General features: G+C 45.6%; 1 protein-coding gene across 1 annotated transcript in view; it reads left to right on the top strand.

The window, feature by feature from the left end:
• LOC118397483 (mediator of RNA polymerase II transcription subunit 13-like) overlaps positions 1–14,579 on the top strand; it is a 30,495-nt gene extending 15,916 nt beyond the window's left edge. The window contains exons 13-30 of the mRNA XM_035792259.2: positions 142–229; positions 343–551; positions 1,345–1,544; positions 1,641–2,533; positions 2,693–2,860; positions 3,358–3,581; positions 3,669–3,864; positions 4,038–4,416; positions 4,657–4,873; positions 5,021–5,212; positions 5,480–5,703; positions 5,788–5,930; positions 10,685–10,843; positions 10,970–11,155; positions 11,357–11,502; positions 11,613–11,777; positions 13,361–13,461; positions 13,596–14,579. Coding sequence (XP_035648152.1) covers positions 142–229; positions 343–551; positions 1,345–1,544; positions 1,641–2,533; positions 2,693–2,860; positions 3,358–3,581; positions 3,669–3,864; positions 4,038–4,416; positions 4,657–4,873; positions 5,021–5,212; positions 5,480–5,703; positions 5,788–5,930; positions 10,685–10,843; positions 10,970–11,155; positions 11,357–11,502; positions 11,613–11,777; positions 13,361–13,461; positions 13,596–13,728 — 4,023 coding nt within the window. The 3' untranslated portion in view covers positions 13,729–14,579. The remainder of the gene's footprint in view (positions 1–141; positions 230–342; positions 552–1,344; positions 1,545–1,640; positions 2,534–2,692; positions 2,861–3,357; positions 3,582–3,668; positions 3,865–4,037; positions 4,417–4,656; positions 4,874–5,020; positions 5,213–5,479; positions 5,704–5,787; positions 5,931–10,684; positions 10,844–10,969; positions 11,156–11,356; positions 11,503–11,612; positions 11,778–13,360; positions 13,462–13,595) is intronic.
• Positions 14,580–25,291: the final 10,712 nt, after the last annotated feature.

Genomic DNA, 25,291 nt, shown 5'->3' with positions numbered 1-25,291 from the left:
ATTGTTTGGATTACATATCCTTTTGTCCATTTCCATATCTTAAGTTGATACTTTGCTAACTACTTTGCTAACAGAACATTGTGTAAAGTCTTAGAAAAGCTCTCTGTTCAAAGCCTTTTTAAAATGATCTGTCCCCAACAGCCTGGATCCAGGAGAGCAGGTGTACATGGAGACAAGTTTGGCAGTAAGGAACACAAAACATCAAATCTGGACCCTCTGTCCTGCATAAGTATGTTCACTTTCTCCAATTCCTTCCCTAAAGTTTCTCTTTAGGTCATCACTGTATCCTACATTAATTTACCAAACAATAGGGTGATTCCTCTGTACACCTTCCTTCCCCAGGCTCTGCTGACCTGCACAAGATGTTCCCCACCCCCCCCTCTCTGGAACAGCACATCATGGGCTACTCCCCCATGAACACTGGGGGGAAGGACTATGGTGGCCTGGAGGGTGGGTTGGGCCTCACTCTGCTGGATGGGAACCAGTTTAGCAGCCACTACAAGATGGAGGTGGAGGAAGGCTTTTGCAGCCCCAAGCCTTCTGAGATCAAGGTATCTTAAAGGCACAATGCAGCTGTTTTTATCTTGATTGAAAATAATTTCTGGGTAATAATTAAGAACTTACTCTTATTGTTTTCTATGAAAATGGTCAAAAATAACAAATGGCGTCTTAGCAAATTGCCAGAGCAATTTCTCAAGCAAGAATTTTGCTAGGACTTTAGGGGTGGTTGGAGTGTGGGGCCTAATGAGGGATATGTAACCTGAAAAAGAGCCGTTATTGGCAGAGAGGTTTGAAACTCTTTGTTATTGGTCTAGTGACTTATACCGCCTGGTGACGTCCCCAAGCAATGCCAAAACTCCATCCCACCAAAATGGACAGAAATTTCATGTGGTCTTTTCTAACAGCTCTTACACTAAAAGGGCATTATAATTTTCAGAATATTATTCCAACCTCATGGTGTGGAAATATTCCTAAAACATAGGAAAATAAATGTTTAAATTGTAATGGGCCTTTAACTTCAGTCTAGTGTGGAGGGTCTTGATTTGACATGAACCTTTTAGTCATTTAGCAGTTGCTCTTATCCAGAATGACTTTTAGTTAGTGCATTCATCTAAGGATAGCTCTGTGAGACAACCACATGTCATAGTAAGTACAGCGTATCAGCAAAGTGCTCGTAGTGTAATTTTTTTTTTTTTTTTTTTTTTTGGGGGTGGAATAACACTGACGTATTATTAACATACTCTGTCTTGTCATGCTGTTGTCAGCTTCAATACTTTCTCTAAGCTTAGACTTGCTGAAGTATTATAGTGGCTTATTTTCCTTCTCCCCCTCATCTACCTCCAGGACTTCTCGTTTGTTTACAAGTCGGAGGCATGCAAGGCATTCACGGGCTGCTCCATGTTTGCTCCGCTGAAGATGCTACCCAGTCAGTGTATGATGCCCATCAAGCTGCCAGAGGACTGTGTTTACACACCCAGCTGGACCATGGGCAAACTGGAGCTCATACCCCCAGTGCCATCCATGGGCCTCCTCACCAAAGACGGGTAACCAATCAGACTGGTCCCCTTGAATTATACAAGTCATGTACCCACTTGTGTGTCAGGAGTTTTAATGTTTGTGCTGTTGTCTCCCTATTTCAGTAACATCCCCAGTGTTGAGCCAGACTACCAGAGCTACACACCTCAGACCCACACGCCCTTCATGTCCAACAGTGCCCCACCCAGCAACAGCGGCACGGGCATCCTGCCTTCCCCAGCCACACCCCGCTTCTCCGCCCCCACCCCACGCACTCCCCGTACCCCACGCACCCCAAGAGGGCCAGCCAGTGTCCAGGGATCGCTCAAATATGACAACTCTGACCTCTACTCACCCGCCTCCACCCCTTCCACCTGCCGACCTCTCAGCTCAGTGGAGCCAGCCACCGTGCCCTCCATCCCTGAGGCCCATAGCCTCTACGTCACCCTCATCCTCTCCGAGTCCGTCATGAACCTTTTCAAGGACTGTAACTTTGACAGCTGCTGCGTGTGCGTGTGCAACATGAACATCCGTGGTGCAGATGTGGGCGTGTATCTTAACGACAATGGCGAGGCCCAGTACCCCTGTACCTGCGGTTTCAGCGCCGTGGTCAACCGCCGCTACGGTAGCTCGGCTGGGCTCTTCCTGGAGGACGAGCTGGACCTGGTGGGGCGCGACTCAGACGCTGGCCGGGACTCAGAGAGGCGTTTCCAGGAGCTGCACGCTGCCTCCCTTCACAGGACTGGCAACCCCAAAGAGAGGCCCCCAGACGAGCTCATCCTGCTGCTGCAGGACCAGTGTACCAACCCATTCTCCCCCATGGCTGGGGTGGAGTACCCCAGGGCTCTGTCCTCAGGCCCCTCTCGCTTTTCTCTACGGGTGGAGGAGAGGGACTGCTATAACGACTGCTACATGGCTCTGGAGCATGGCCGGCAGTTCATGGACAACATGTCAGGAGGCAAGGTGGATGAGGCACTGGTTAAGAGTACGTGTCTACACAACTGGCCTAAACGCAAAGGTGAGTCCACTCCACTCATTGACAATGCACAAACTTGTTTCCCCTCCTGCTCTCTTCCTCCTTTTCCTTTCTTCCTACTCTTATGTGAAGCACAGTCTTCTTGGTTGGATGTGTGTTTGTATGATGTTGATCCCTCCCACCCACTGTCTCCCCCTCCAGCTGCAGAAGTGAGCAGGCTGTTCTCTCAGGACGTGCTGCGGGTGTTGCTCTCCCTCCAGCCTGTACTCCAGGATGCCATCCAGAAGAAAAGGAGCATACGGTCCTGGGGAGTTCAGGGACCTCTCACCTGGCAGCAGTTTCACAAGATGGCCGGCAGGGGATCCTACGGTAAACACAAGGATGATGATGATAATTTAAAGATTAATGCATTCAGGGCTTTTTCTGTATCAAAAAGGGGCTTAGGTGGTGGCCTTTCGGCGCAGTTGAATTGAAGATAATTCTTTCAATTCTATAAATGTCTGCATGGAGCTGAGAATCTTTTTCCCTTTTAAATCGAATTTCCTGCAATTACATGCATTTTGCCATGGTTAATGCTGTGTTATTTTGCTCCAACATAATGACAAAATCCATACTACAAAATGCATTGTTTTCTAAATGTAATTCACCCTGATTGTCTGGCTTTTATTTTTTTAGTTCTCAAATATTATATTATAAAAAATAGATATAGGTCCATTGTCTTTTCTAAGTACTTTATATCTTGTTTACGTTTACACAAAGCATTTTTTTTTCAGTTACTGGCCCAATGCTCTTGTCTGCTAGGCTACCTGCCGCCCTTAACTAAACTTTGCAATGAGTCTCACTGTGCCTCCTCTCTGAACCATTAGGCACTGATGAGTCTCCAGAGCCCCTCCCCATCCCTACCTTCCTGGTGGGGTATGAGTATGACTTTGTGGTGCTGTCGCCCTTCGGCTTGCCTTACTGGGAGAAGCTGTTGCTGGACCCCTTCGGCTCCCACAGGGACGTTGGATATGTAGTCGTCTGTCCTGAGAACGAGGCTCTGCTCCGCGGGGCTAAGAGCTTCTTTAAGGACCTTACGGCCGTGTACGAGGTAAGCAGATAGACACCCCCCCATAGTCTAATAAAATATAAATGTTTAAGAAAATTGGTACGTTTACCCATGATTTTCTCTTTGCAGGCCTGTCGACTGGGTCAGCACAGACCAATCTGTGAGACTCATGCAGATGGCATATTGCGGGTTGGTACGGCAGAAGGCAGGAACCTGGCAGAGCAGCCCCTCAGTGATTGGTTCCTCAAAATGGCCAGCAGCAACGGGAACAGCGAGGCCTTCAGCAAACTCAAACTCTACGCCCAAGTGTGCCGGCATGACCTAGGTAAGTCGTTCATTAGATTGCCATCTTCTATTTCAGGAGATTGTACTGAATAAGAGCTGGGATCTCTTGTGTTTATAATTTTTGATTTGGCTTCTACAAAGGCATGTTGGGTGTCTCTTAATATCTGACAATATCTGTCTTCTTTTTCTCAACTTTTTTGTTACTCTCCTCAGCTCCATACCTGGCTGGGCAGTCTCTGGACAGCTCTTTGTTGAACCAGCGCAGCCCCACTGTGGCCTCTCCCCAGTACTCCTCCTCCCAGTCCCCCTGCTCCACCACCACCCCCTCCTCAGGCCCCCAGAGCTCCACCAGCAGCAGCACTGCCCAGCCTACCAACAGCACCCCACCCTCCTCCACCATAGGCCCCCAGGCAGTGGGAGGGATAGGGGGGGTAGGAATGCCCTCAGCCAAGCCCAGCTCCTACACACCATACGGGACATCAGGCCTGCAGGGCAGCGTCGCCCAGAACGGGCCCCAGTCGGGTGCTCAGACCACAGGAGAGACTGGCCCCACTGCCAACCAGCCCCAGGCCACCACTGAGCCCGTGGAGACGTATGTACCTTCACCATCTGACGTCCTCTGGTTTAGTCAAACTGATTTTCTGTAGCACCACTTGTATCCCTGAGTTTGTAATTTACACGCACTTGGAATAGTTACGACCTTACCCAATCTCTCCCATTTTTATCCACGGCTTGTCTGGAAGAGAACGTTTGGATTGCTAAATATATTTAATCTAATACATAAAGCTAGTTGATTATTGGTTGTTTGACCCGAGTGCTTCTCTCTCTATAGCACGTTGGAGAGAGATAAGGTTGGTGTCCCTACAGACGGAGAGTCCCATGCAGTGACGTTCCCCCCGGCCATTGTGGTCTACATCGTGGACCCCTTCAGCTACGAGGACGGGGAGAGGGACACCCACTCCAGTGTGTGGACACTGGGTCTGCTGCGCTGCTATGTGGAGATGCTCCAGTTCCTGCCGCCTCACATCAGAAACTCTGTGTCTGTGCAGGTAATGGAGGACTTGACACATGTAGCCAGACTGCAGACCATTCATATTTATGTTTAGCACATTGGCTCTTTTGACAACAGTTCTCAAACACCTGTGGGGTTGGTGTGGTTAAAACATTGGTTTCTAACTATGTGTTGTGTTGGTCAGATCATTCCCTGCCAGTACTTGTTGCAGCCAGTGCGCATTGAGGAGCGCCATCTCTATGGTCAGCACCTCAAGTCCCTGGCCTTTTCGGTGTTCACCCAGTGCAGACGGCCCCTCCCCAGGAACACCAACATCAAGGCTCTGACGGGCTTCGGCCCTGGCCTGGCCATCGACATGGCACTGAGGAGCTCCGAGGTAAACAACACATAGGAAACGGCACTAAAACCTCACAAATACTATTAATGGATTGATTTAGATTGGTTATAAGTTCTAGAAATTTGTCACAATGTGAATGGTTTGTTTAATATAACATCCTGGTCTTTGGCAACTCCTTGCATATACCTTGATGATCCAAGAGACCACTGCTCTGTTGAATAAATCACAATAGCTTACTAAATGCAGCTTGTTAAGTGACACACAAGGAACCATTGGTCTGACCCTTTGACTTTCACACCTATGCAGAGGCCGGAGTGTCTGCGTTTGTACACACCACCGTTCATCCTGGCGCCCATCAAGGACAAGCAGACAGAGCTGGGGGAGACGTTCGGAGAGGCCTCTCAGAAGTACAATGTGCTGTTTGTGGGCTACTGCCTGTCGCATGACCAGCGTTGGCTCCTGGCCTCCTGTACTGACCAATCAGGAGAGCTGCTGGAGACATGCATCATCAGCATTGACGTGCCAAACAGGTCAGTGACACACATGTATATTGGTAGACACTCAAATTCAATTTAGAATCTGTCTCTTTTGTGACTTTTGTGTCCTCTGTAAAGGGCTCGGAGGAAAAAGGGTTCAGCCAGACGGCTGGGCCTGCAGAAGCTGTGGGAGTGGTGTCTAGGCTTGGTACAGGTGACATCACTTCCCTGGAGGGTGGTGATTGGCCGCCTGGGCAGGATTGGCCACGGAGAGTTACGAGGTATGCCGCACAGAGATGTATGTATGCCACACAGAGAGGTGTGTGTGTGTGTTATATATATATATATCACACACACACCCCCCAGTTGAAGTTGACACACTTAGGTTGGAGTCATTAAAACTAGTTTTTATACCACTCCACAAATTTCTTGTTAATAAACTATAGTTTTGGCAAGTCGGTTAGGACATCTACTTTGTGCATGACACAAGTAATTTTTCAACAATTCAACAGAATCACAATTACAGTGGGTCAGAAGTTTACATACGCTAAGTTGACTGTGCCTTTGATAAATGCTTGGAAAATTCCAGAAAATGATGTCATGGCTTTAGAAGCTTCTGATAATTAACATAATTTGAGTCACTTGGAGGTGTAGCTGTGGATGTATTTCAAGGCCTACCTTCAAACTCAGTGCCTTTTTGCTTGACATCATGGGGAAATCTAAAGAAATCAGCCAAGACTTCAGGAAAAAAAAATGTAGACCTCCACAAATCTGGTTCATCCTTGGGAGCAATTACCAAATTCCTGAAGGTAGCACGTTCATCTGTACAAACAATAGTACGCAAATATAAATACCATGGGACCACGCAGCCGTCATACCACTCAGGAAAGAGACTCGTTCTGTCTTCCTGAGATGAACGTACTTTGGTATGAAAAGTGCAAATTAATCCCAGAACAACAGCAAGAGACCTTGTAAAGATGCTGGAGGAAACAGATGCAAAGGTATCTATATCCACAGTAAAATGAGTCCTATATCAACAACCTGAAAGGCCGCTCAGCAAGGAAGAAGCCACTGCTCCAAAACCGCCATTAAAAAGCGAGACTACAGTTTGCAACTGCACATGGGGACTAAAATTGTACCTTTTGGAGAAATGTCCTCTGGTCTGATGAAATAAAAATATACCTGTTTGGCCATAATGACCATCGTTATGTTTGGAGGAAAAGGGGGAGGCTTGCAAGCCGAATAACACTATCCCAACCGTGAAGCACGGGTGTGGCAGCATTATGTTGTGGGGTGCTTTGATGTAGGAGGGACCTGTGCACTTCACAAAATAGATGGCACCAATGAGGAAAATTATGTGGATATATTGAAGCTTGGTCGCAAATGGGTCTTCCAAATGGATAATGACCCCAAGCATGCTTCCAAAGTTGTGGCAAAATGGCTTAAGGGCAACAAAGTCCGGGTATTGGAGTGGCCATCACAAAACCCTGACTTCACTCCCATAGAAAATTTGTGGGCAGAACTGAAAAAGCGTATGCAAGCAAGGAGGCCTACAAACCTGACTCAGTAACACCAGCTCTGTCGGGTGAATGTTGGCCCATTCCTCCTAACTTATTGTGGGAAGCTTGTGCACGGCTACCCAAAATGTTTAACCCAAGTTAAACAATTTAAAGGCAATGCTACCAAACACTAATTGAGTGTATGTAAACTTCTGACCCACTGGGGATGTGATGAAACAAAAGCTGAAATAAATAATTCCTTCTACTATTATTCTGACATTTCACATTCTTAAAATAAAGTGGTGACCCTAACTGACCTAAGACAGGGAATTTTTTACTAGGATTAATTGTCAGGAATTGTGAAACTGAGTTTAAATGTATTTGGCTATGGTGTATGTAAACTTCTGACTTCAAATGTGTGTGTATACATACACACACAGTACCAGCCAAAAGTTTGAACACACTTACTCAATTAAGGGTTTTTCTTTATTACTATTTTCTACATTGTAGAATAATAAGGAAGACATCAAAACTATTAAATAAAACCTATGGAGTCATTTAGTAACCAAAAAAGTGGTATGCAAATCAACATTTATTTTACATTCTTCAAAGTAGCTACCCTTTGCCTTGACAGCTTTGTACACTCTTGGCATTCTCTCAACCTGCTTCATGAGGAAGGCCTTTCCAACAGTCTTGAAGGAGTTCCCACATATGCTGAGCACTTATTGGCTGCTTTTCCTTCACTCTGCGGTCAGACTCATCCCAAACCATCTCAATTGGGTTGAGGTCAGGTGATTGTGGAGGCCAGGTAATCTGATTCAGCACTTCATCACTCTCCTTCTTGGTCAAATAGTCCTTACACAGCCTGGAGGTGTGTTTTGGGTCATTGTCCTATTGGTAAAACAAATGATAGTCCCACTAAGTGCAAACCAGATGGGATGGCGTATCGCTGCAGAATGCTGTTGTAGCCATGCTGGTTAAGTGCCTTTAATTCTAAATAAATCACCTACACTGTCACCAGAAAAGCACCCCCACACCACCACCTCCATGCTTCACGGTGGGAACCACACATGCAGGGATCATCCGTTCACCACCTCTGAGTCTCAAAGACACAGCGGTTGAACCAACCATCAAATTTGGACTCATCAGACCAAAGGACAGATTTCCACTTGTCTAATTTCCATTCCTCGTGTTTCTTGGCCCAAGCAAGTCTCTTGTTATTGGTGGCATTTAGTACTGGTTTCTTTGCAGTGATTTGAACAGTTGATGTTTGTTACTTGAACTCTGAAGCATTTATTTGGGCTGCAATTTCTGAGGTTGGTAACTAATGAACGTATCCTTTTTTTTACCTTTATTTAACGAGGCAAGTCAGTTAAGAACAAATTCTTATTTTCAATGCCTAGGAACAGTGGGTTTAACTGCCTGTTCAGGGGCAGAAAAAGCAGAGGTAACTCTGGGTCTTCCTTTCCTATGGCGGTCCTCATGAGTACCACTTTCTTCATAGTGCTTGATGGTTTTTGCAACTGCACTTGAAGAAACGTCAAGTTCTTGATATTTTCCAGATTACTTTAAGACATGGTCAGTCAATGATGGACTTGTTTAGCTGATTTGAGCTGTTCTTGCCATTTTTAATATGGACTTGGTCTTTTACCATATAGCCCCATCTTCTGTATACCACCCCTACCTTGTCACAACGTAACCGATTGGCTCAAACGCATTAAGGAAATAAATTCCACAAATTTACAAGGCACACCTGTTAATTGAAATGCATTACAGGTGACTACCTCATGAAGCTGGTTAGGAGAATGCCAAGAGTGTGCAAAGCTGTCATGAAGGGTGGCTATTTGAAGAATCTCAAATATAAAATATATTTTGATTTAACACTTTGTTGCTGACTACATAATTCCATATGTGTTAATAGTTTTGTCTTCACTTCTGCAATGTAGAAAATAATAAAACATAAAGAAAAACCCTTGAATGAGTAGGTGTGTCCAAACGTTTGACTGTGTGTGAACACACACACACGGACACCCCTTCAAATTAGTGGATTCTGCTATTTCAGCCACATCTGTTGCTGACAGGTGTATAAAACCGAGCACAGAGCCATGCAATCTCCATTGTCAAATGTATGCCCTGCTAGAGCTGACCCGGTGTGTGGAAAGTGCAAGGGCCACGCAAACTCACAGAACGGGACCGCCGAGCGCTGAAGTGTGTAGCGCGTTAAAAATCCTCTGGTGCATCACTCACTACCAAGTTCCAAACTGTGCCTGGATGCAACGTTAACACAAGAACCAATCGTCGGGATCTTCATAAAATGGGTTTCCGTGGCTGAGCAGCCGCACACAAGCCTAAGATCACCATGCAATGCCAAGTGTTGGCTAGAGCAGTGTAAAGCTCACCTCCATTGGACTCTGGAGCAGTGTGAACATGTTCTCTGGAGTATGGAATCATGCTTCACCATCTGGCAGTCCGGAGAACAAATTTGGTTTTGGCGGATGCCAGGAGAAGTGTACTTGCCCCAATGCAAACTGCCAACTGTAAAGTTTGGTGGAGGAGGAATAATGGTGTGGGGCTGTTTTTCATGGTTCGGGCTAGTTCCCTTAGTTCCAGTGAGGGAGAATCTTAACACTACAGCATACAATGACATTCTAGATAATTCTGTGCTTCCACTTTGAGGCAACATTTTGGCGAAGACCCTTTAATGGATCAGAATGACATTGTCCCTATGCACAAAGCGAGGTCCATACAGAAATGGTTTGTTGATTTGGTGTGGAAGAACTTGACTGGCAAAGGCGGGACAACTCCGTCTAAACAACGTTGGGGATGAATTGGAACGCTGACTGCGAGCCAGGCCTAATTGCCGAACATCCGTGCCTGACCTCACTAATGCTCTTGTGGCTAAATGGAAGTAATGGCTGCAATGTTCCAATATCTAGTGGAAAGCCTTCCCAGAAGAGTGTAGGCTGTTATATTAGCAAAGGGGGGGCCCCAACATCATATTAATGCTCATGATTTTGGAATGAGATGTTTGAGCAGGTGTCCACATACTTTTGTTCATGTAGTGCATTTATTTTATTTAAACTTTATTTAACCAGGTAGGCTAGTTGAGAACAAGTTCTCATTTACGACTGCGACCTGGCCAAGATAAAGCATAGCAGTGTGAACAGACAACACAGAGTTACACATGGAGTAAACAAACAAGTCAATAACACAGTTGGAAAAAGTCTATATACATTGTGTGCAAAAGGCATGAGGGGGGTAGGGAATAAATAGGCCATAGGAGCGAATGATACAATTTAGCAGATTAACACTGGAGTGATGGATGATCATATTCAAGTAGAGATACTGGTGTGAAAAAGAGCAATAAAGTAAATAAATAAATAACCGTATGGAGATGAGGTAGGTAAATTGGGTGGGCTATTTACAGATGGACTATGTACAGCTGCAGCGATCGTTGAGCTGCAGTAAGTGATACAGTGAGTTGTACATGATTTGATGTGCCCTGATGACATCCTCTTTGTCTCCCTCTGTTCCAGACTGGAGTATTTTGCTGAGCAGGAGGAACCTGCAGTCTCTCAGCAAGCGCCTCAAGGAGACCTGCAGGATGTGTGGCATCTCTGCCGCAGACACTCCCAGCATCCTCAGCGCCTGCCTGGTTGCCATGGAGCCCCAAGGCTCCTTTGTCATCATGCCAGGTAAAAATGAACAGAAGTTGAACCTTGAGCAATGGCCTTGCTTCCCCTGTTTGTGAGTCCACTGAATTTCCTGAAATGTTTTGGTGATGTCTGTATCATGTAAACCCTTCTCTCTGCTGTGTGTAGACTCTGTGTCGACAGGCTCAGTGTTCGGCCGCAGCACCACTCTGAACATGCAGACGTCCCAGCTGAGCACTCCTCAAGACACGTCCTGCACCCACATCCTGGTGTTCCCCACCTCGGCAATGGTGCAGGTCAACAACGCCACCACCGAACAGAACTTAGACATCGCCTTCAACCCCATCAACCCTGGTCAGTCACACACACACACACACACACACACACACACACACACACACACACACACACACATTGTAAATGTTGATGCCTTTCTAGGTTCTGGCTGTAGTCTGGCTCCACACGGCGATGTTACTGAAACGGAGACAGAGCAGCTCTCTGTCTGAGCTAATGGGACATAGTCTTGAATGACCCTTTGTTTATCCCTCTTCATAGATGGTTCAGATGGGATGGGCATCTTTGACCTGTTTGATAATGATATGGTGGACCCTGATCTCATCAACATCCTGCCCAACTCCCCCACCACCTCCCCCGTTCACTCCCCCGGTGGACACTATCACCAGGGGGGAGACGGCAGCAAGGTAAGCCTCTCTGCCGCTCCAACACTTCCAGCAGGAGGATGCTTACCTGACTGCTGGTAAATGAAGGTTGAATAAGTATTGGTGTCAACCTATGTCCCGGTGTGTTCCAGGGCCAGAGCACAGATCGTATGGAGTCCCACGAGGAGGCCCTGAACATCTTGCAGCAGCCTATGGCCCTGGGCTACTTAATCTCCACAGCCAAGGCTGGCCCCCTGCCTGACTGGTTCTGGTCCGCCTGCCCCCAGGCACAGAACCAGTGCCCACTGTTCCTCAAGGTACCTACAGTACCAGTCAAATGTTTGAACACACCAACTCATTCCAGGGTTTTCCTTAAATTTTTTCAAACTATTTTCTACATTGTAGAAGATATCAACTATTAAATAACACAAATCTCAATATATTTGAGATTCTTCAAAGTTGCCACCCTTTGCCTTGATGACTGCTTTGCACACTCTTGGCATTCTCTCAACCACCTTCACCTGGAATGCTTTTCCAACAGTCTTGAAGGAGTTCCCACATACTGAGCACTTGTTGGCTGCTTTTCCTTCACTCTATGGTCCAACTCCTCCCAAACCATCTCAATTTGGTTGAGGTTTAGGTGATTGTGGAGGCCAGGTCATCAGATGTAGCAGTCCATCACTCTCCTTGGTCAAATAGCCCTTACACAGCCTGGAGGTGTGTTGGGTCATTGTCCTGTTGAAAAACAAATGATAGTCCTACTAAGCTCAAACCAGGTGGGATGTTGTATCACTACAGAATGCTGTTGTAGCCATGCTGGTTAAGTGTGCCTTGAATTCTAAATGAATCACCAACAGTGTCACCAGCAAAGCGTCATCACACCACCTCCATGCTTCACGGTGGGAACTACATATGCGGGGATCATCCGTTCACCTACTCTGCCCAAGCAATTCTCCTTCTTATTGGTGGCTTTTAGTATTGGTTTCTTTGCAGTGATTTGACCATGAAGGCCTGATTCACACAGTCTCCTCTGAACAGTTGATGTCTGTTACTTGAACTCTGAAGCATTTGAGCTGCTTTTTGACATGCAGTTGACGCTAATGAAATTATCCTCTACAGCAGAGGTAACTGGGTCTTCTTCCTGTGGCGGTCCTCATGAGAGCCAGTTTCATCATAGCGCTTGATGTTTTTTGCGACTGCACTTGAAGAAACTTTCAAAGTGTTTATTTTCATGACCTTCATGTCTTAATGTAATGATGGACTGTTTTTGTTTCTCTTTGCTTATTTGAGCTGTTCTTGCCATAATATGGACTTGGCCCTATTTGGTAAAAGATCATCTTCTGTATAGCACCCCTACAACACAACTGATTGTCTCAAACACATTAAGATGGAATGAAATTCCACAAATTAGGTTAACATGGCACACCCGTTAATTGAAATGCATTCCAGGTGACTACCTCATGAAGCTAGTTGAGGGAATGCCAAGAGTGTGCAAACCTTTCAAGGCAAAGGTGGCTACTTTGTAAAACAATATAGTTTATATTTGAGATTCTGCATTACTGCATTATTCCATGTGTTATTTCATAGTTTTGATGTCTTCACTAATATTCTACAATGTAGAAAATAGGAAAAATAAAGAAGTCCTTGAATGAGTAGATATGTCCTTACTTTTGACTGGTACTGTACCTACCTACTGCTCCTCTGACAGTTAACCGAACACTCACTCTGCTCTCAAAGGCGTTTGTTCTTCTCTGGTCATAAAACTCAGCAGCACTTTAATGCTTAACTTAAATGCGTACTTGATCAGGAGTCCTGTCATTTGAAGGTTTCCCTTTTCTAATCTAACTGGTGTGACGTTTGTGTTAATCTAGCTGACCTCTTGTCTGTCGTCACTCCCCAGGCCTCCCTGCACCTGCATGTGTCCTCGGTCCAATCAGATGAGCTTCTCCACAGCAAACACTCCCACCCTCTGGACTCCAACCACACCTCAGATGTGCTCAGGTACACTGCTCAATATGGAATGAAAGCCATGGGAAATACACTGATTTGATAGGCAGAGTATAGGGTTATTAGGAAAGAGGGGAATTGAATGTATAGTTAGTTATACATAGTTATGTGTTCTCTGCCCCTGACAGGTTTGTGCTGGAACAGTACAATGCCCTCTCCTGGCTGACGTGTGACCCTGCCACTCAAGACCGGCGATCCTGTCTCCCTGTTCACTTTGTGGTGCTCAATCAGATGTACAACTTTATCATGAACATGCTCTGAGCGAGGATATCAAGTGGAATCTATGGAGCTCATGAAACTAATGGGAGGGTGTTTCCTGGAGTGGATGGACCCTCAACACTTCAGGGTGGGGGCTTGGCCATAAGGAATCTCCCCCAGCCAGCGTCTCCATGGCAGCACTGGAGGTGTCCTATCAATCAAATGCCAAGTGTCCATTTTATCATTTTGGATAAGGGACTTTTCATAAAGGAGAATAAGTTGTCTTTTTAATTATCTTCTGATAAAATGTTAGCTTAATGAAATGCCTGCATATATATTATTTATTGTAAGTTTAAATTTGTCATTTTTATTTCTTTTATATATAAAAAAAAATCTGATGGTGTGTATTGCCATCTCACTTTAAAAGGAATTGGTTTAAAATGTAATCACATTTTTTTTTTTGAATTACAAAACTGTAAACTGCATTTGCTGTAGGCTGCTTTTAGAGTAATTTTTTAAAATGGTATTTACATTTTAATTCCCCTGATGTACAGATAGGTAGGTTGGGCATTTATATCCCTTCCTTTTGAGTGGACAGGACTTACAGCTCAGCTACAGTGGCAGAGTCTGTTGCACAGTAATTCAATGCATTCAGTTAAATGGGATGTGAGGTACAGATTGTCAGATTATATATGTATATGTATGTATATATGTATGTATATATGTATGTATATGTATGTATATATATGTATATGTATATATGTATATGTATGTATGTATTTTATATGGCGGATTTAGAGAATTGTTTTTGTGTGTGTGTGTATATATGTATGTATGTGTGTGTGTGTGTGTGTGTGTACATATACATGTGTGCCGCAGCTTCTGTTTTAGGAATAAAGTGCGTCTACCTATCATTTTTCTTGGTCTCTGTTATGAAAACATTGTTTGCAGTGTTGGGAAATGGAGCGCTTTCTACCTGTACATAATTCTAACCCTTGCTTTTAAATATATCATAGTTAATGCAAATGTTACCTCTTTCCTTGTTAGCCACTCCCTCACTGCTGGTTGAGTGTTGCATTGGCACTTTAATGAGCTATTTTAGGGGTTGACTGGGCCATGGGTGGGTTTCAGATGGATCCTTAATGGACCACAGGTTTAGGGTTACCCTCATTTAGCCCCTACCCCAACTAAAGGGATTTGGCAGGTCAGTAAAAGTGGAATTGCCTAACTAAGAACATCTCATCCCAAAGCCTCATCCAATCACTGCCTTATTTTCAGTCTAATGGGATCCCATTGGAAGGGTAGCTAAACTCAGGGGGAAAAAGGACCGTCCCTTTTTCAAGACCCTGTCTTTCGAAGATAATTCGGAAAAATCCAAATAACTCCTTAACTCCATTGTAAAGGGTTTAAACACTTTCCCATGCTTGTTCAATAAACCATAAACAATTAATGAACGGTTAAGACACTAACAGCTTACAGACTGTAGGCAGTAAAGGTCACGGTTATGAACTTAGGACACTAGAGGCTCTTCCACTGACTCTGGAAAAACAAAAGCAAGATGCCCAGGGTCCCTGCTCATCCGTGTTGAACGTGCCTTAGGCATGCTGCAAGGAGGCAGGGCAATAATTTGCAATGTCTACTGTGAGACGCCTAAGACAGCGCTATAGGACGGACAGCTGATTGTCCTCTGTGGCAGACCACATGTAACGACACCTGCATAGGATCGGTACATCTGAACATCACACCTGCAGGACAGGTACAGGATGGCAACAACTGCCCTAGTTACACCAGGAATGCACAGTTCCTCCAAATCAAATGTATTTATATAGCCCTTCTTACATCAGCTGATATCTCAAAGTGCTGTACAGAAACCCAGCCTAAAACCCCAAACAGCAAGCAATGCAGGTGAAGAAGCATCGTGGCTAGGAAAAACTCCCTAGAAAGGCCAGAACCTAGGAAGAAACCTAGAGGAACCATGCTATGAGGGGTGGCTTGTCCTCTTCTGGCTGTGCCGGGTAGAGATAACAGAACATGGCCAAGATGTTCAAATGTTCATAAATGACCAACATGGTCAAATAATAATCATAGTAGTTGTCGAGGGTGCAGCAAGTCAGCACCTCAGGAGTAAATGTCAGTTGGCTTTTCATAGCCGATCATTGAGAGTATCTCTACCGCTCCTGCTGTCTCTAGAGAGTTGAAAACAGCAGGTCTGGGACAGTTGAAACTGGAGCAGCAGCACGGCCAGGTGGACTGGGGACAGCAAGGAGTCATCAGGCCAGATAGTCCTAGGGCTCAGGTCCTCAGAGAGAGAGAAAGGAAGAGAGAGTTAGAGAAAGCATACTTAAATTCACACATGACACCCGGACAAGACAGGAGAAATACTCCAGATATAACAGACTGACCCTAGTCCCCCGACACAAACTGCTGCAGCATAAATACTGGAGGCTGAGACAGGATGGGTCAGGAGACACTGTGGCCCCATCCGATGATACCCCCAGACAGGGCCAAACAGGCAGGATATAACCCCACCCACTTTGCCAAAGCACAGTCCCCACACCACTAGAGGGATATCTTCAACCACCAACTTACCATCCTGAGACAAGGCCGAGTATAGCTCACAAAGATCTCCGCCACAGGACAACCCAAGGGGGGACGCCAACCAAGACAGGAAGACCACGCCAGTGTCTCAACCCACTCAAGTGACACACCCCTCCTAGGGACAGCATGAAGGAGCACCAGTAAGCCAGTGACTTACAATACAGTACCACTGACACGGCCCGCTACCAAAACCTGGGGACTCTCCTTCACTGCAGCCGACGTGAGTAAAACATTTAAACGTGTTAACCATCGCAAGGCTGCAGGCCCAGACGGCATCCCAAGCCGCGTCCTCAGAGCATGCGCAGACCAGCTGGCTGGTGTGTTTACGGACAAATTCAATCAATCCGTATCCCAGTCTGCTGTTCCCACATGCTTCAAGAGGGCCACCATTGTTCCTGTTCCCAAGAAAGCTAAGGAAACTGAGCTAAACGAGGTAACTGAGCACTATCTTCCGTCATCATGAAGTGCTTTGAGAGACTAGTCAAGTACCATATCACCTCCACCCTACCTGGCACCCTAGACCCACTCCAATTTGCTTACCGCCCCAATAGGTCCACAGACGACGCAATCGCAACCACACTGCATACTGCTCTAACCCATCTGGACAAGAGGAATACCTATGTGAGAATGCTGTTCATCGACTACAGCTCAGCATTTAACACCATAGTACCCTCCAAACTCATCATCAAGCTCGAGACCCTGGGTCTCGACCCCGCCACTGTGCAACTGGGTACTGGACTTCCTGACGGGCCACCCCCAGGTGGTGAGGGTAGGTAACTACATCTCCATCCCGCTGATCCTCAACACTGGGGCCCCACAAAGGTGCGTTCTGAGCCCTCTCCTGTACTCCCTGTTCACGACTGCGTGACCATGCATGCCTCCAGCTCAATCATCAAGTTTGCGGACGACACTACAGTGGTAGGCTTGATTACCAACAACGACGAGACGGCCTACAGAGAAGAGGTGAGGGCCCTCGGAGTGTGGTGTCTGCAAAGTAACCTCACACTCAACGTCAACAAAACAAAGGAGATGATTGTGGACTTCAGGAAACAGCAGAGGGAGCACCCCCCCTATCCACATCGATGGGACAGTAGAGGAGAGGGTAGTAAGTTTTAAGTTCCTCGGCGTACACATCACGGACAAACTGAATTGGTCCACCCACACAGACAGCGTTGTGAAGAAGGCGCAGCAGCGCCTCAGGAGGCTGAAGAAATTTGGCTCATCACCAAAAGCACTCACAAACTTTTACAGATGCACAATCAAGAGCATCCTGTCGGGCTGTATCACCGCCTGGTACGGCAACTGCTCCACCCACAACCGTAAGGCTCTCCAGAGGGTAGTGAGGTCTGCACAACGTATCACTGGGGGCAAACTACCTGCCCTCCAGGACACCTACACCACTCGATGTCACAGGAGGACATAAAGATCATCAAGGACAACAACCACCCGAGCCACTGCCTGTTCACCCCACTATCATCCAGAAGGCGAGGTCAGTACAGGCGCATCAAAGCAGGGACCGAGAGACTGAAAAACAGCTTCTATCTCAAGGCCATCAGACTGTTAAACAGCCACCACTAACATTGAGTGGCTGCTGCCAACATACTGACTCAACTCCAGCTCACTTTAATAATGGAAATTGATGTAAAAAATGTATCACTAGCCACTATAAACAATGCCACTTAATATAATGTTTACATACCCTACATTACTCATCTCATATGTATATGTATATACTGTACTCTATCATCTACTGCATCTTGCCATCTTTATGTAATACATGTATCACTAGCCACTTTAAACTATTCCACTTTTATGTTTTCATACCCTACATTACTCATCTCATATGTATATACTGTACTCGATACCATCTACTGCATCGTGCCTATGCCGTTCTGTTTTTCCCAATACACTTGTGTGTGTGTATAAGGTAGTAGTTGTGGAATTGTTAGGTTAGATTACTCGTTGGTTATTTCTGCATTGTCAGAACTATAAGCACAAGCATTTCGCTACACTCGCATTAACATCTGCTAACCATGTGTATGTGACAAATAAAATTTGATTTGATTTGGTCCAGACAGGACTGGCAAAAAGTGTTCTTCACTGACGAGTTGCGGTTTTGTCTCACCAGGGGTGATGGTCGGATTCGCGTTTATCGTCGAAGGAATGAGTGTTACACCAAGGCCTGTACTCTGGAGCGGGATCGATTTGGAGGTGGAGGGTCCAGGGCGATGTGTCACAGCATCATCGGACTGAGCTTGTTGTCATTGCAGGCAATCTCAACACTGTGCGTTACAGGGAAGACGTCGTCCTCCGTCATGTGGTACCCTTCCTGCAGGCTCATCCTGACATGACCCTCCAGCAGGACAATGCCACCAGCCATACTGCTTGTTCTGTGTGTGATTTCCTACAAGACAGGAATGTCAGTGTTCTGCCATGGCCAGCAAAGAGCCCGGATCTCAATCGCATTGAGCACGTCTGGGACCTGTTGGATCGGAGGGTGAGGGCAAGGGCCATTCCCCCAGAAATGTCCGGGAACTTGCAGGTGCCTTGGTGGAAGAGTGGGGAAACATCTCACAGCGGGAACTGGCAAATCATGAGGAGGAGATGCACTGCAGTACTTAGTATCTGGTGTGGCCACCAGCTGCATTGACTGTTACTTTTGATTTTAACCCTTCTTTGTTCAGGGACACATTTTTCAATTTCTGTTAGTCACATGTCTGTGGAACTTGTTCAGTTTATGTCTCAGTTGTTGAATCTTATGTTCATACAAATATTTACACGTTAAGTTTACTGAAAATAAACACAGTTGACAGTGAGAGGACGTTACTTTTTTTGCTGAGTTGCCTTATTAGTTAGTGGGCATTATGGACAGTGTGTCAGAGCTGTGTAATTGAGGGCATTTTTTGTGCAACAATACTATTCTAGTCATGCTGAAATCATCTGGGGACCAAACAGTGTACAGTAAGGACAAATTAACGTGTGTATTTATTGGCATGTGGTTCTAGTATGGGTTCACACGAGGCTGAGGGGATGTGAGATCAGAGGGCAGATGTGTGAGCTGGTTCTCTAGGAATCTCACTTAACATAATTCTGCTTTCATAACATCTAGCAATTCATTTATTACATTTCTATAGTGCTTTTCATCAAATCTCAAAGCGCTTCAAGAGCAAAAAAAAGCAAGCAATATATCATGACAGTTCAATCAATAGAGGCCAAATCTTTGAAAGCTGCATCCTCTGAAGAGTGGGGTGGTCAGTTCATGGCTTGAGTAGAGAGAGCTGGTCAAAGGATGGTAGTTGATGGAGTCTGCTGCTGATCCTGTAGAGGGAAAGTGTGGGAACAAGCCTGACTTATAGCCACTGGACTTCTCTTCCACTGTGTAGCACCGACTTGGGTGATGCCTCAGCTGCTCTGGGCGCCAGAAAGCTCACCACACGAAGTTCAGAATAGTAGCCAGTCGTCCTCACTACGAGCCCTCTGCCTCAGCAGTGCAGTATTCCTCTATCTCCCATTCCTCTCATGCTTCCGGAGACTCCTCAAATTATGCTCTTACACTGGGAAAAATCCCCTTGAATGCCCCTCCAACTGGTAATTTCCAGTGGGAAACTCATCTACCATTTCTGAGCTCTGACTTCTCCCATGCAAATGCAACAAAACATAAAAAGCAATCAATTAACATGTTTTTTAACACTAATTTGTGTACATGCATGATAGCTTTGCTTTCAGTTTACGGTTAACGCAGCTGGTTTGCCATCAGCCAATCAGCGTTCTCAACGATTTCAAAGCATGTGAATGTACACAACTCATTGCTCCCAGTTACTAGGTGGACACCTGCTCGTCTAACATCTCATTCTAAAATTAATTGGCATTAATATGGAGTTGGTCCCGCATTTGCTGCTATAACAGCCTCCACTCTTCTGGCCTCCACTAGATTTTGTAACATTGCTGCAGGGACTTGCTTCCATTCAGCCAAGAGCATTAGTGCGGTAGGGCACTGATATAGGGCTCAGTCAACGTTCCAATTCATCCCAAAGGTGTTCGATGGGTGTTAAGGTCAGGGCTCTGTGCAGGCCAGTTAAGTTCTTCCACACCCATCTCATCAAACCATTTCTGAAACAGGAATGGTCCTTCCCCAAACTGTTGCCACAAAGTTGGAAGCACAGAATCATCTAGAATGTCTTTGCATGCTGTACTGTTAAGATATCCCTTCACTGGAACTAAGGGGCCTAGCCCGAACCATTATTCCTCCCCCACCAAACTTTACAGTTGGCACTCGGCATCAGGGCAGGTAGCGTTCTCCTGGCATCTGCCAAATCCAGATTTGTCCTCCGGACTGCCTGATGGTGAAGCATGATTCCTTACTCCAGAGAACGTGTTTCCACTGATCCAGAGTCCCATGGCGGCAAACTTTACACTGCTCTAGCCGACGCTTGGCATTGCGCATGGTGATCTTAGGCTTGTGTGTGGCTGCTCGGCCATGGAAACCCATTTTATGAAGCTCCTGATGAAAAGTTATTGTGCTGATGTTGCTTCCAGAGGCAGTTTGGAACTCGGTAGTGAGGGTTTTTACACATTTCAGCACTCGGTGGTTCTGTGAGATTGTGTTGCCTACCACTTTGCGGCTTAGCCGCTGTTGCTCCTAGACATTTCCACTTCACAAGGACAATGCTTACAGATGACCGGGGCAGCTCTTGCAGGGCAGAAATTTGATGAACTGACTAGTTGGAAAGGTGGGATCTGTTGATGGTGCCACATTGAAAGTCACTGAGCTCTTCAGTAAGGCCATTCTATTGCCAATGTTTGTCTACTCATTTGAAGGGGTGTCCACATACTTTTTTATATTGTGTACATAATGTAAAAGTGCAACTGAGTTTGCAGTCCCTAGCTTTGAGGACCTGATGTGTATGGTTGTGTTTTATAAATTACCTGAGCTACTTGAAATGGTTCAATAAAGGTTAAATAAATAAATAAAATAACAATAGAAAAACAAGTCTCTCTTTTCCTTCTTATTTCTGCTCCATCACAGCGAACTGATTTCAATGGTGGTTTATCCCTCTGCCTCATTGAATCATGTCAGTCTTTATAACATAGCTCAATGAGAGACTCTGGCAACACTACCTATAATTCCACCTGTTGTTCACACTCCTGTTGCTCGTTGTGCACTAAATCAAATCAGGAATTTAGGAGCCTTAATGAGATTACCATTACAGTCACGAGTGATAATTGATGGTATTTTCCTCTGTTGGTAAGTAACATGGATGACTAGAGCCAGAGGACATGGACTCGAGGACAGTAAGGTCTGAAGACAGTGCATCTTTGTTTTCTGGATTTCTACTCTTAATTGTATAATGTGCTATAATAGGTAGACAAAGATATACAAATATGCTCGACAAAATTATAAACACAACATACAAGAATTTCAAAGATTTTACTGAGTTACAGTTCATATAAGGAAATCAGTCAATTGAAATAAAGAAATTAGGCCGTAATCTATGGATTTCACAAGACTGGACAAGGGCGCAGCAATGGGTGGGCCTATGGTGGCATTAATCAAATCAAATCAAAGTTTATTTGTCACGTGCGCCAAATACAACAGGTGTAGATGTGGACCCTCTGCACACATCAACAACAGTCACCCACGAAGCATTGTTACCCATCGCTCCACAAAAGCCGCGGCCCTTGCAGAACAAGGGGGAGCACTACTTCAAGGTCTCAGACCAAGTGACCTCACCGATTGAAACACTATTTAGCGCGCAAGCGTTTCACATCCGTTACATAGACTTTACAGTGAAATGCTTACTTATAGGCTCTAACCAATAGTGCAAAAAAGGAGTTAGGTGAACAATAGGTAAGTAAAGAAATAATACAACAGTAAAAAGACAGACTATATACAGTAGCAAGGCTATAAAAGTAGCGAGGCTACATAGACACAGGTTAGTCAGGCTGATTGAGGCAGTATGTACATGTAGATATGGTTAAAGTGACTATGCATATATGATGAACAGAGAGTTACAGTAGCTAAAAGAGGGGTTGACGGGTGTTGGGTGGCAGGACACAATACAGATATCCCGGTTAGCCAATGTGCGGGAGCACTGGTTGGTCGGCCCAGTTGAGGTAGTATGTACATGAATGTATAGTTAAAGTGACTATGCATATATGATAAACAGAGAGTAGCAGCAGTGTAAAAAGAGGGGTTGGGGGGTGGCACACAATGCAAATAGTCCGGGTAGCCATTTGATTATCTGTTCAGGAGTCTTTTGGCTTGGGGATAAAAACTGTTGAGAAGCCTTTTTGTCCTAGTCTTGGCACTCCGGTACCGCTTGCCATGCGGTAGTATAGAGAACAGTCTATGACTGGGGTGGCTGGGGTCTTTGACAATTTTTAGGGCCTTCCTCTGACACCGCTTGGTGTAGTGGGCCTGGATGGCAGGCAGCTTAGCCCAGTGATGTACTGGGCCATACGCACTACCCTCTGTAGTGCCTTGCGGTCAGAGGCCGAGCAATTGCCGTACCAGGCAGTGATGCTCTCGATGTTGCAGCTGTAGAACCTTTTGAGGATTTCAGGACCCACGCCAAATCTTTTTAGTTTCCTGAGGGGGAATAGGCTTTGTTGTGCCCTCTTCACGACTGTCTTGATGTGTTTGGACCATTCTAGTTTGTTGTTGGTGTGGACACCAAGGAAGCTCTCAACCTGCTCCACTACAGCCCTGTCGATGAGAATGGGGGCATGCTCGGTCCTCCTTTTTCTGTAATCCACAATCATCTCAGTCTTGGTTACGTTGAGGAGCCTGGGGAGCCAGGCCCAGCCAATCAGAATGAGTTTTTCCCCACAAAAGGGTTTTATTACGGACAGAAATACTCCTCAGCACTCCCTCAGACAATCCCACAGGTGAAGAAGCGGGATTTGGAGGTCCTGGGCTGGCGTGGTTACACATGGTCTGTGGTTGTGAGGCTAGTTGGACGTACTGCCAAATTCTCTAAAGTGATGTTGGAGGCGGCTTCTGATACAGACATTAACATTACATTCATTTGCAACAGCTCTTGTGGTCATTCCTGCAGTCAGCATGCCATTTGCACGCTCCCTCAACTTGAGACATCTGTGGTATTATGTTTGACAAAACTGCACATTTTAGAGTGGCCTTTTGTCCCCAGCACAAGGTGCACCTGTGTAATGATCATGCTGTTTAGTCAGCTTCTTCATATGCCACACCTGTCAGGTGGATGGATTATCTTTGCAAATGAGTAATGCTCACTAACAGGAATATAAACAAATTTTATGCACAAAATTTGAGAAAAATGTGCTTTTTGTGCATATGGAGCATTTCTGGGATCTTTCATTTCAGTCCATGAAAAATGGGACCAACACTTTACATGTTGTGTTTATATTTTTGTTCAGTATAAATCTCCCATTTGTCATTCAGTAGAGAAGCAGCTGTCCATTAGGTTGGTCAGCCTAATAAAAACAGCTGTAAACACATAGAAAGGTGACTGTTCAGATCAATGAAATGAGGGGTTCAGTCCATTCATGTAACTTCTGTACTGTATATGCTCAGAATCTAATGCTTGTATACAATGCCAAGAAGAACTGCTACAGCTGGTTTAATTCAATTGAGATAAAGGTTACTCACTTAAGTAGTGGAAGATTAGACAGCCCTCCATGAATTCTCTGTATTTTAAATTCCAAATGGAAAGTTAAACTTGGCCATTTAATTTACCTGTATGGAGGTCGTGGTATATTGTCACGCCTGTCTGAAGGACTGGACCAAGGTAAGCATACATTTTCTCTTTATTAAAAATGATGCCGACAAAACAAAGAACAAAACCGTGAAGCTTTGGGCTGTGCCCTGAACAAAGTCAACTTCCTACAAAACAGGTGGGGGAAAAGGGTACCTAAGAATGGTTCTCAATCAGAGACAACGATAGACAGCTGCCTCTGATTGAGAACCACATCCGGCCAAACACAGAAATAGAAAATCATAGAACATAGACTGCCCACCCAAATCACACCCTGACCAAACCAAAAAAGAGACATCCAGGAGGCCTCTTCCTTGGCCGAGGCACCGGATACACTGGGCCGTGGAGGCACACTGGTAGTCTCGAGTGCATAGCTGGCCCCACCCGTTCTGGCTGGTTGAAAAATATTTTTGGGGCTGCCTCTCGGGCTTCCTTGCCAGCCGTGTTCCCACATACCGCTGGTTCCTTCTGCGGCTGCCTCTGCTCTCTTAACTGCCTCCACCTGCTCCAATGGAAGGCGATCCCTTCCCGCCAGGATCTCCTCCCATGTGTAGACTCCCTTGCCGTCCAGAACATCCTCCCATGTCCAGGAGTCCACATTACCATGCCGCTTGGTCCCTTGGTGTTGGGACGTTATGTCACGGCTGGCTGAAGGTCTGGACGAGGTGCAGCATGGTAAGCGTACATTTTCTCTTTATTAAAAATGACGCAGACAAAACAAAGAACAAAACGTGTCGCTATGTGTCCTGAACAAAATCAAAGTTAACTTCCCACAAAACAGGTGGGGGAAAAGGGTACCTAAGTATGGTTCTCAATCAGAGACAACGATAGACAGCTGCCTCTGATTGAGAACCACACCCGGCCAAACACATAGAAATAGAAAATCATAGAACATAGACTGCATAGACATAGGGCTTGACATATATCCAATGTGGTATGAAAAGTTTTAACCCCCCTATAGCCAGTATTCATACGTAGTAGTCATAATGTTTATTATGTAAGTGTGTCTTAAGTTGGGCATTCCTAGGGCAGCTCGGGCCTCTGGTCTAACGCAGAGTAGTTATGGTTATTTGGGTTGTAAAGGGGGTTAAATGTTCTGTTCCAGATCCCCCTTTAGAGAATCGACATCCCCATGTATCCCCATTACCACCTCTTGGGCTGTCTGAGTGACTGAGTGTGAATGATAGAGAGATGAGAGAGAAAGAGAGAGAAAGAGAGAGGGTGGATGAGGAGGAGAGAGAGTGCTAGAAAGCGAGCGAGGGAGGGTGAGTAAGACAAAGCGAGGTAGAGGAAAT

This window comes from Oncorhynchus keta, chromosome 18 (genome assembly GCF_023373465.1).
Source record: "Oncorhynchus keta strain PuntledgeMale-10-30-2019 chromosome 18, Oket_V2, whole genome shotgun sequence".
Taxonomy (NCBI): domain Eukaryota; kingdom Metazoa; phylum Chordata; class Actinopteri; order Salmoniformes; family Salmonidae; genus Oncorhynchus; species Oncorhynchus keta.
The sequence above is the reverse complement of the archived record's forward strand: the minus strand, read 5'-3'. Positions and strand labels throughout refer to the sequence as shown.